This window comes from Dipodomys ordii, unplaced genomic scaffold, assembly GCF_000151885.1.
Source record: "Dipodomys ordii isolate 6190 unplaced genomic scaffold, Dord_2.0 Scaffold178, whole genome shotgun sequence".
In the NCBI taxonomy this organism is placed as follows: Eukaryota; Metazoa; Chordata; class Mammalia; order Rodentia; family Heteromyidae; genus Dipodomys; species Dipodomys ordii.
The window spans coordinates 1579558-1592192 of NW_012267394.1; the positions used below are offsets into that span (position 1 = coordinate 1579558).

The 12635-nt window shown below is 35.4% G+C and overlaps 1 protein-coding gene across 1 annotated transcript in view; it reads right to left on the reverse strand.

The window, feature by feature from the left end:
- The window catches only part of Diaph2 (diaphanous-related formin 2), an 805268-nt gene that overhangs the window by 732540 nt on the left and 60093 nt on the right, over positions 1 to 12635 (reverse strand). Inside the window, exons 4-5 of the mRNA XM_013033825.1 lie at positions 8769 to 8873; positions 2480 to 2500 (exon numbers count right to left, since the gene is read on the reverse strand). Of these exons, the coding sequence (XP_012889279.1) occupies positions 2480 to 2500; positions 8769 to 8873 (126 nt within the window). The remainder of the gene's footprint in view (positions 1 to 2479; positions 2501 to 8768; positions 8874 to 12635) is intronic.

A 12635-nucleotide genomic window follows, 5' to 3' on the forward strand; every position in this document is an offset into this window, starting at 1 on the left:
TTCCTTCCTTCCTTCCTTCCTTCCTTCCTTCCTTCCTTCCTTCCTTCCTTCCTTCCTTTCTTTCTTTCTTTCTTTTGCCAATCCTGAGGCTTGAACTCAGGACCTGGGTACTGTCCCTAAACCACTTTGTGTTCTCTCTCATTTGAGCCATAACACCATTTCCAGTTTTTTTCTGAGTAGTTTATTGGAGATAAGAGTTTCACAGAATTTCTTGGTTAGGCTGCCTTTGAACTGTGATCCTCAGATCTCAGATTCCTGAGGAGCCAGGATTACAGGCGTGAGTGACTGGTGCCTCCATCCTTTTTTCTTTACAATAAACCTCCTAGCACTTAAAGAGTAATGAAACTAAGACACAAAGACTTTTTGTAACTGACTTTGAACCAGAGTGACTGTATATACTCTTTTTTATTCCTCTCTTTAGCAGCAAATTACTGATTAAAAAAAAATCTTTCTTGCCTAAACTCTAAAACTAACCCTTCACATTTCCTCTAGGCACTAATTTCAATAATTGCTTCCCTTTGTAACAGGATTTTCCAACTCATATGTGGGAAGCATCACAATAGGTTAAACAAACAACAACAACAGGGGGAAGGGGGGAGCAGCTCCACAAAAAATGTACCCATTCTGGGAACCAGGTAGACACTGCTGGCCTCCCACTTTGCAATCTTTACTACATTGAATCTTCAGGACCTATTGTTATTTTTTTTTAACCTGTCTGCCTTCTTCCCCATTAGACCTAGATTCCTGATGGCAGAAGCTAGGCCCATTAGCAAAATGACATTACAAGGAAGGGATGTTACAAGGAAGGAATTTCTTTAAATATACATAACATACTGTTATGGGAAGGAAGGAGTTACCTAGGACCTTCTAAGACTGACACAAAGCTCAATCTTGATGAATATTTATGAGCTTCCTGATCACTAAAGAAGAAAAAGATAGTCCAACTCAAAAACAGGATATACTTAATTTAGAAGTGATATAGAAAAGTGTCTTCAAGAATTACCATGTATTTCCCTGTATATGTTGTGAGTAGGGAAAGGCGGGAGCATTGAAAGAGGATTGAGGGAGGGAGGATGGGAAAGTAAGGAAAGAAAACTGAGGGAGGGAAGAAAATTTTTTTAATTTTACTGTAAAAATACTATACAGAGGAATTACGATTACATGAATAAGGTAATGAGTACATTTCTTGTAGAACACTGTGAAAAAAATTTAAGTAAATAAATATCAAATATATTCACTCTTCTAGATAATTCAGTACTCAGTAATATTAAAGGCATTTTATTGAACAACTGTTTAAAAATGAGTAGCAGGAAGTGGAAACGTTTTGGTGGTAAGGGCAAAGAGCAGAAGGCACACAAATGGAAGGAGGAGGAGTGAGAAAATGCAGTCATTATATTTAGTGCACATTATGTAAAAATTGAACTATATAACTTGAGGGTAAGGATATTAGGGGTAGTAATGGGGACGAATAATAAAAAGGGTGACATTATTCAAGATGTATTCATAATTTGAGTTATAGAATCGAAACCTCATTGTACAACTGTTACCTGCTCCCAATAAGAAACACTTAAGTCAATGTAGGACACTTCTAGCTTGTTATATAACAGTTTATCATGTAATTACATCACTGAGTTAAAGTACCTTAGTGTATAAAACCTTTTTGTCTGTTGTTGTTGTTGGTCATGGGGCTTGAACTCTGGGTTTGGGCACTGTCCCTGTGCTCTTCAGCTCAAGGTGAGTGCTCTATCATTTGAGCCACAGCTCCACTTCCGGTTTTCTAATGGTTTATTAGAGATAAAGAGTTTCAAGGACTTTTCCTGCCTGGGCTGGTTTTCAACTGTGATCCTCAGATCTCAGCCTCCTGAGTAGCTAGGATTACAGGTGTGAGCCACCACTGCCTGGCTCGTGTATAAAGCCTTTAAGTGACAGTAAAGAAAGAACCTTCAAAGATAATTAAAGTTAACCATTTCAATATATCCATTTAATAACTGAACTCTAGAAAAAAGTGACTCACTCAAAGTCACAGAATCAATGAACATCACCTTATACAAGGGCTGCTCACTGCATAGCAAGAGTTTTTATTACACTATTCTTAGTTCAATGATAGGCAAATCAAAGTGAGACACTAGCAAGAATCCTTATGAGCCAAAAACAGAAAAAAAATCCAGTTTTAGGAGTTTCCCTTTGCCATCAGAGAAACTGAGGTTTCTCACACAATTTCTACAGAATCATACAGATATATATAATAGAAAAGAAGTTCCAATATAAACGTATTCTAGTTCTAAAACATTTCCAAGAATGACAAAATATACTCAGCAAAGCAAAATATCCAATCATCTAATGAAATAACTCTATGCTTTGGTAAAACATGTGTAGATACATACACCCCAAAAAAAGTGAAACATATACTCTAAGCAAAGCCCACAAATCCCCAAAGCTCAAATTAGGGCCAAGGATAGAACCCATCTTTTGTACTTACCGTAACTTTACTTCCAACTATCTGTATGCAGTGAGTGGTCAGCGAACAGTGGTTATGGTGTAAAAAAAAAAAAAGAAAGAAAAGAACAGCAACAACATTAGTAATCAGAAGCTTTACAAAGAAGTTAGGTATTTAGTAAATTAGTAAGTAGCTAATCCTAATTATACTTTTAATACTTTATATCCAGAGGCCCAATCATATATATTAATATGAATTTGTACATATTTCAAAAGTGTGTTTAGTCTGTAAGGATAAGGATTTCCAAATAAAGGAGAATTGCTATTTGAATATGGGATGCTCTTAAAGGAAATCGAAATATCAAGTAACGCAAAGTTAATTGTAAGCTGGTATTAGATATCAGCATATAGCATCTCAAAGGCATCATCAACGATTGCTTTTTTGTGGCAAATGCTACTTTCTTTCCTTACTATGCAAGTGTATTAAGTCTGAAATAAGATAGTTTAGGAAAATGAATGCTGCACTAAATATCATCTATAGATGTTAGGAGTGAACTTTAAGTTGAAAACTGGACTATTTCATTTTGTTAAAATTTCCCTTATATGCAATATCTAGTATATGTATGAGTCAAGCGGAAAAGGTCAGATAATGTGATGTCAGGAAAATGAACCCTTAGATATGTATTTTAATGTTTTTTTCTTTCATGCATGTGTTTCTAACGCATTTATAAGATTATCTCTTTGTTGCTTTGTATGTCCCTCCCCCACAGTATAACCCCTGCTTTCACTATATTTGATGTCAGTATAACTTGTGGAGGAGATGGGGAAAAACCAGTTGGTTAAGGATACAGGTGGACCTGTTGCAACAATGAGAAGTACAAGTTGTCATGTCCAAAACGAGCATTACAACGTTGGTGCGGGGGGAGGGGGGAAGAGGGGGAAGGAGAAGGATTCGGATTGGGGGGGAGGGGGGAGGCTGGGAAGGGATGTGAAGGGTAAACAAAGGAGGAGGATGCAATGCTTGGTAAGAAATGTACGCATTATCCTGCCCATGTAATTGTAACCCCTCTGTAATTGTAACCCCTCTGTACAGTATGTTCACAAATAAAATTAAATTAAAAAAATGTAAATTATCTAATATTAGTTTATATTACACTTCAAAAAAAGATAGACTGCTTATCGCTATAGTTTGAGTTCATCCTAGTACACATATTGTAAAATCTGAATTTTCTCTATAACGTGAGGACAAAGGAACATTTTGTTTATAGACAAGTACATAACTCTAGAGAGAAGATTTCAACTTTGAGCTTCCTCACAGATAAAAGAGAAATTCTTTGAGTAAAAAAAAATGTGTTTAAGAAAGCAAAAAGCAAGCGGGGCATGATTGCTCAACCCTGTGCAAATAGCTCAAGTCTGTGCAATCCTACCTACTTAAAGAGGTAGAGATCAGGAGATCATGACTTAGAGGCTACCAGTGCAAAAAATTTGCAAAAATCTATTTCAACCATTAGCTGGGCAAAGTGTTTCATGCCTATAATCCCACATACCAAATAGGAAGATCACAGTTCAAGCCAGCATGGGCATAAAGCGAAATCTTTTGTCAAAAAATATGGAAAACAAAAAAGGTTGTAAGCATAGCTCAAAGAGCATCTGCCTAAGAAGTATGAGGCCCTGAGGTTAAACCTCAGTACAAAAATAAAAAAGCAGAAATAGTTTTGAGTATAACCTATGCCAAAATTAAAATATAAATCAAATCACTGTTAGCAGATTCATATATCTGAATATCAAGTAGTGGCCAATTAAGAGCTAATCTATGATATGAAACCATTAATCTGATAGCACTTATTATCAAGATGTATTGTTCAGCTAGTGCTTTAGAAAGAGAAAGCATTGGGCTTTGGTGGCTCATGCCTATAATCCTACTTAGGAAGCTGAGATATTAGGATTGTGATTCAAAACCAGTTGCAGGCAGGAAAATCCATGAACTTGTTTTCTTCAATAAACCACCTAAAAACCAAGAATAGAGTTGTGGCTCAAGTGATAAGAGCACTAGCCTTGAGCAAAAAAAACTCAGTGACTCCAAGCGACAAGGCCCACAAGAAAAAAAAATGTCCATTTCAAATTCAGTAAGTATTCCTAAGATGAAACTGTCACAAGATGCAAAAAGATAATGATAGTTTCCAAGTAAATTATTTCAGAGGAATCTATGAGCTCAAAGAGGGAAGCAAGTTTCTTTAAAAATTCATTCAACCCACTGCTCACAAACTATAGGGCTTATTCAGTTGAACAAATGCCTCTTTGGTGCCCTTAACAGGTTTCTGAATCGAACGACATCCTATTGACCTAAATTATTGCCTCTCACCAAAAGAGATAGAGGTTGTATTTGACCCTTGTTTATGTAGTGTACACATGAAATTGAGGGAAGAAAATATGAGCCTGTGTTAATTAAAGCAGGTCTATACTCAATGAAATAACCAAAATATCATCCATTTAATGATTCATTTGGAGAATACAATGAGTTCTGCAGCTAAAGCACATACAGAGATAGATCAGATTTATTAGTCAAGGACAGCAAAGAGAAACTAGTTTGGTCATGTCTAGGTTCAATTGTAGCATCATATCCAAACCACACCTGGAAAGAACCTAAGAAAAAATGTGTCTGATCATGGCCAAAACAAAACCATAATAAATGCATAAACAGACACATACAGACACTGCAACTTTTGACAACTTGTTATACAAGTTAGCCTGGCAATTCTGTGATTGATGTCACTGTTTGAAACTGAGATTTTCACAATGGCTCACATAATTTTCAAAAATACAAGCTGGCATATTCTATAATATAAACCTCAAAAACGGTGACTTTAAATGTAGAAAGAAACTTGCTGGTGAATATTGAAACAAAGACATTGAAATTTCGTAAACTAATCTTAGGACTTTGGTAAATGTTTGTATATGCTGTGAATTACAATGCAAGGTCCTCTTCTAATTTACCAACACAAAATGTTAAAATTTATACACTAATTTGTATAATACTGTAAAAGTTTGCTTTCCATTTTTAAAAACATATGCAGGTATTTTGAAAATATAAGACTCTCTGGGGTTATTTGTGGGCAAATAGTACATATAGTATCAACTATCATAGGTCAGGCCCACAATTACATTTCTTACAATATCAGAATCGTGCAACCCGTGGGGGATAAATGCACAGTAGGTTCTCTTCTATCCACATATTTAAAGTTCATTCATCACTGAGAGTTAAGCAAGATACTGTTCTTTCAACATGCCACAACTTTCTCTATTGTAAGAATTTAAAGGGAAAAGCTAAGCAATAATTTTCATTATTAATGTGATTGCCCTAGCATACTACTACACTATGCTACTTTGACCAAGTTAATTATACAACAAAAGATTAAGTTTGCTTTAGAAAAATCTTCACCTTACTTTAATGTCCTTAGCCAGGGCCCCAGAAGAACAATGGACATTTCTCATTGAGCTCACATTTTGTTTGGTTCATATTCTTTTGTACTTTTCATTGTATTTTTTCTATTTATTGTCTCTTCTATGTATTATTTGGCAGTACTAGGGCTTGAACTAAGGGCCTCATAGAAAGTGCACCATGTGAGCCATGACCCTAACCTGTCAAGGTGAAAATGTACAATTTATGCTTAAATTTTATTATCAATGTCACATATTTCACATGTAACTCTAAAACATTTTTCCACCAAAACTCTAGCCAATAACTTGCTTTACTTCAAGACGAAAAAGCCAACTATTTTACTTTAGCTAGTTATTTAATTTACTTATTAATTTTACTTGATTTTATTTATTTTATTTTAGTTATTTTTGAAAGGCACTTTCATAAATTAGTAGATATTACCATATTTGCTTTGAATGAAAAAAGGGTTTTAAGGAGTGTATCAACATAGGGAAAAGTAAGAGTAAAAAAAATTACAAAATGTGCAAAGCATAGCTAAAGTCTAATGAAAGTGTAATGGGAACCTTTGTTATGCATAGGTAACAGCCATGCATTTGATGAGAATTAGTGCAAATATTACTGTCCTAATCATGAAGAGAGTATTATTATTCACTTAATGTCATCCCTCTCACTTTTTTTTGTTTTTTGTCAGTCTTGGGGCCTGAACTCTGGGCCTGGGTGCTGTCCCTGAGCACTTCAGCTCAAGGTTAGCAGTCTACCACTTGAGCTACAGCGTCACTTCCAGCTTTTTCTGCTTATGTGGTGCTGAGGAATTGAACCCAGGGCCTCATGCATACAAGGCAAGCACTCTACCACTGAGCCACCTTCCCAGCCCCATCCCTCTCACTTTTAAGAAGAAATTACATAAGCAATTTTCATAGTTTTTATGATATTAAACAGTGGTAATTATTACCTCCCCAAGGTGAGAAGCCTTCAAAACATGTTTGTCAACAGGCTTTCTTTCATCAAAATATTTGTCCCAGGAAATATTTTTACAGAAGATTCTAATCTGGGAACTCTTAAGAAAGGACAATAGATGTATGAACTACATGTAGGTATACTGAATGAAATAAGCAAGGACAATTATACTCACTAATGCTGATTTTGAGGCTAGTGCCTTAAACAGGAAATCTTCATGTCTTTTGAAAACCATTCCATTTCCATTTTTTGAATAAAGCAGTTTTCAAATACACTCATCTAGTATTTTACTCTTCTTCCCATATTTCTGAGGATCACTCCTCAGACATTGAGCATGCTAAGCAAATGTTCTACCACTGCCCTATATTCCTAGTTCTATTTAAATAAACTTTTGCATTTTAAATCTTAAAAAATAAGAGTGCATAACTTAAAAGGGTGCATTTCATTGGTCAGTTGAAGGAAAACAATAAGAAAAAATGGAAAGAAGCTCTGAAGACAGAATGAGGAATAATCAAAAGTTCAAGGGATAAGAGCATTGAATAATCATTACAGTTAGTCCCACTTACACACACGCGCGCACGCGCACGCGCACACACACACACACACAAACCAAATAAGCCAGAAACACTAACAAAATCCTTTCATGAAAATATCATGCAATTTTTCTCATGCTATCTGTTTTGTGCACTCCGATTTAGTTTTATAGAGATTTACCAGCATACTTGCTTTTAGGTATTTGAAAAGTAACACTAAATGTACACCCTGCAATTCCTAAAGCATTTTACTGTGAACAATAACTCAAGTGCAAAAATGAGAAAAGATTCATTGGAATTTCAAAGTAAAATCCTATGCATCACCTAATTCTATTGAAAATGACGCTCATGGCAAATTTCACTTATCACTTGAAACATATTTCTCCCCTTGGATACCAGAAGCAAATCAAAAAACATTTTGTTGCTTAGCTCTGCTAGAGCTGCATTGCATTATGTTTAAATAGTTCTGCATTCAGATTTAGCTTGCTTAGAGTACAATACAGAATCAATACAATCACAAAATTCAGTAATTGCTACTGGATTATTGTACTAAAATAGTATTAATTAGACAGCTAAAGAACTCCAGAATATATTTTTCAGATGCAGAAGTATTCTTTTACTCATCAACTGCATACCTTTAAAATATAGATTTGAAATGTGCATGTATGCACACACATACATAGGTATATATATATATATATATACACACACAACAAAATTACTGTGTATGCATGTTTATGTGTAAGCAAACAATGCACATGGATTTTATTCACTGAAAATATGAAAACCTCTTTCTTTATGAAAGTAAAAAAAATACATTTGCCAATTCAAAAATACAGTTTTGTATAAAAACAAATCAAAACTGAAAACTATTTCTGAAAGTGACTTAGGAAGCTAACAAACCAAAACCCTATTAAAACAGTGAACCCTACTTTCAGGCCTTAGGAATCACACCTGATTTGATTAAAGCTCCTATTAATTGCTGTACACCAATTATAAGACAGCTTCCACAGCCTGCATTATATAAAATAGTTAAAAAACTTGTGTGCATATTAAAAACATTGCTAAAAAAGTATATTCAAATATTAGACACACAGCTTTAATATAAACTTGATTAAAACTGACTATGGTATGTTTGTGCCTTCTCCAACTGTCCAAACTTTTCATCTAACAATCTGTCTCAATCACTATAAAATTTTTACCAAGTGCACAAAATCTCTGTCCCAAAACTCATTGGACTATACTACCTCAGGAACCTTCCACCCATATGCATCCATCTTTAAACTGCTTCCTAAAAAGCCTGTATAAGTACAGAGGCAAGAATGGGAAGATGTAAGCTTTGTTCATTTTTAAACAGATAATGCTAAGTCTATTCTTAGTGCCAGCAAAATCTCTGTACTTACAGATTTGGCAGTAGCAGAAATATACTGAACAACCATTTCACGCTTGGTGGTAAAATCTTTGTCTCGTAAAGGAGCTTTCTTTTCTTCATTAAGGTTCATGTCCTCCTGTAGGAAAGAACATTTACTATGAGTGGTCTGCTTAAGAATTTCAAGTGATTAATATATATTAATGATGTTTACATCTTAAAATATTCTTGCATGCTATAACAAACAGAAATCGTATTTTGGGGATATTTCCTACTCATTTTCACTCCAGATGACATAATCTTGGTTAAATTTCACCATGTGTTCATAGTTTCTATTACTACATAGCCTAGCATGAAGCAGAAAAAATATTTTTAAACCTTTCCACAGACTAAATGGGCATATGAAAAGCTATTTATTTACCTGGATAGCCAATGCATACATACACAAATTACTTTTCAGTAGATGCTCCCATAAGCCAGGAAAGCAACTATGATTGTCATGATTGTCAAATTAACAGGGAATATATATACACACACACACACACATATATATATATACACACACACACACATATACACATACACACACACACACACTATATATATATATATATAGTGTGTGTGTATGTGTATGTGTGTGTGTGTGTGTGTGTACATGCACTATATATATATATATATAGTGTGTGTGTGTGTATGTGTATGTGTGTGTGTGTGTGTACATGCACACATAGCACTAAAGGAAAAAAAGCTGCTGCACTTAAAAGAGCAAAAAGAAGCAGGGCACCGGTGGCTCAGACCTGTAATCCTAGCTACTCAGGAGGCTGAGATCTGAGGATCGTGGTTCAAAGCCAGCCCGGGCAGGAAAGGCCATGAGACTGTTATCACCAATAAACCACTAGAAAATCAGAAGTGGCACTGTGGTTCAAGTGGTAGCGTGCTAGCCTCGAGACAAAAAGCTGAGGGACAGCGCCCAGACCCCGAGTTCAAGCCCCATAACCGACCAAAAAAAAAAAAAAAAGAGCAAAAAGAAAGACAGAACTATACTTACTATATTGGGATAACAAAAACTACTCCTTGGAAAGGAAAACATTGTTATGGAGATTCTGTTAACTTTCATATGGTTGGGAATCCACCTTTATTTTTGTGCTACACAAACATCTAACAAGTTCATCACAAAAAAATATTTTCTTCATTATAAAACTCACGTCAGCATTTGTAACATAAGAAGAAGACACCCTTCATGAAATATGAGGGAAGAGGGAATTTACTGGGTTTTAAATTCCCCAAGAGTAAAAGTCACTACAAAATGGGTTAAAATGTTACAAGTCGCATTTAAAATGGGATGTATACCCATACAGACAAGGTAGTAAGGACTGAAAGCTTCATGTTAGTTTGTCTTGTTTTCTTGGCTGGCACTACCTCCTTCAGCTCTGCTTCATGCTGATTATTTTGAGATGGAGTAATTTTTTTTGCCTGGGCTGACTTTGAAACATGATCCTCCCGATCTCAGTTTCATGAATAACTAAGTTTACAGGTGTAAGCCACCAAAAAAGATTTAAGAATAGGCATTAAGCACAAACAAGGATGTTCACCGTTATTATTTATAAAATGTACAAAACACTATGTTGAAAATGAACTTTACAGCTTGGCGCGGGGAGAAGCTGGGGAGGAGGGAAAGGATGGTAGGAGAAAAGCAAAGGAGATGGTAACAATGCTCGATAGGAAATGTACTCATTACCTTACTCATGTAACTGTACCCCCTTTGTACAATATGTTTACAACAAATATATATATATATATATATATATTTTAAAAAACAGCCATCACGTTACTACCATAAGAATAGCTACATTTTAATAAAGCTAAAAAATACTTGCAATGGTGTAAAAAAATTGATACTTCACACATTGCTAATGGGAATGTGAAATGATGCAGCCATTTTAGAAAATTCTGGCAATTCCTCAAACTAGTTAAACATAAGTTTTACATACTATATAATTCAGCTTACATATCCAAGCCAAATGAAAACATATCTTTACATTGGGTGTGATGACACATACCTATAATCTCAGCCCTCAGAAACCTTAGGGAGGAAGAACATGAATTCTAGTCCAGCCAGGAATATATTGTTAGACCTGGGCTCAAAAATTATATACATTTCCACACCAAAACTTATTAAAAAATGTTTATTAGTTACATTATTCCTAATAACCCAAAATTAACAAACTACCCAAATATCTAAAAAGTGATAAGTATACAAAATAAGATATACTTACACAACAGAATATCACTCAGCCACCAAAAAGAATCAATCAAATAAACTCTGAAATTGTATCATGCTAATTGAAACAATTCAGGCATGAACGACTATGTATTATATATGTCCGTTTGCATAAAATACCCATGCAAGCCAAATCTATAGAGATAGAACAAAAAACTAATGCTTGCCACTGTCAGAAAAGTAGAAAAGAACAGATTTGATTAGTATTGTTTAAGGATATGGTGTTTCTTTTAGGGGTAATACAAATAATATGAAATTGATTGATTTATAGTTGCACAGGAGTTGAATATACTAAGAACACAAAATTATTACCGTATATGAATTGTATGTTTACATTTGACATTTGAATTTTTGTAGTTTTTACGTTTTGGTTGACATCTAATAACCACATATTTATGGAGTACAATGTTATGTTTTGAATCATGTATAAAGGGTATAATGAAAGAATCAAGGAAATTAGTGTATTCATCATCTTAAACATACATTATATCTTTATAGTGTCAGAAATATTCAAGGTGCTCACATGTAGCTATACTGAAGTATAAAATACACCACTGTTAACTATAAATAACTATACTGTGCAATGAATCACCAGAACTCTAGTCTCCTACTTAACTCATACACTGCACTCATGGACCAACCTTTCCCCATCCTTTCTCCCTCCATACACTGCTCAGCCTCTGGAAAACACTATTTCATTCCTCATTTCTACAAAAATGTAAATTACTGGAATATAAATTAGTATAGCTATTATTTACAAATAAAGTGTAGAATTTCCACACTTGAAAGTGGAACTACCACCATGTGCTGGTGGCTCATGCCTGATATCCTAGATATTCGGGAGGCTGAGATTTGAGAAAGGGCAGTTCGAAGCCAATCTGAGGAGAAAAGTCCATAAGACTCTGGATTCTTTTCTCCAATTGTCCATACACAAAAAAAGAAAAACTGGAAGTAGAGGTGCAGCTCAACTGGTAGAGTGCTAGCCTTGAGTGAAAAAAACTAAGGGACAGAGCCTGGATCCAGAGTTTACAAAAAAAAAAAATACAATTACCAACAGCTTCAGCGCTGGGTATATAGCCAAAAGAAATGAAATAATGCTGGGCACCAGTGGCTCACGCCTGTAATCCTAGGCCCTCAGGAGGCTGAGATCTGAGGATCATGGTTCAAAGTCAGCCAGGGTAGGAAAAGTCCTTGAGACTCTTATCTCCAATAAAATACTAGAAAACCGAAAGTGGCGCTGTGGCTCAAGCCGTAGAGCGCTCGCCTTGAGCTGAAGAGCTGAGGGACAGCTCCCAAGCCCAGAGTTCAAGCCGCACGACCGACCAAAAAAAAGAAAGAAATGAAATCATTACATGGAAGACACATCTGCACCTCCATGTTTACAGCAGCATTGGTTACAATAGCTGAGAAATAGTTTACATCTAATTTTTCCTCACTGGATGTGCTACATACCCACAATGCCATGCTCTTCAGCCATAATAGAGAATGGAAACCAGTGCTAGAGGTGTGGGTCAAGTGTCAGAACAGAAGGCCCTGAGTTTAAATAGGAAGGAAGGAAGGAAGGAAGGAAGGAAGGAAGGAAGGAAGGAAGGAAGGAAGGAAGGAAGGAAGGAAGGAAGG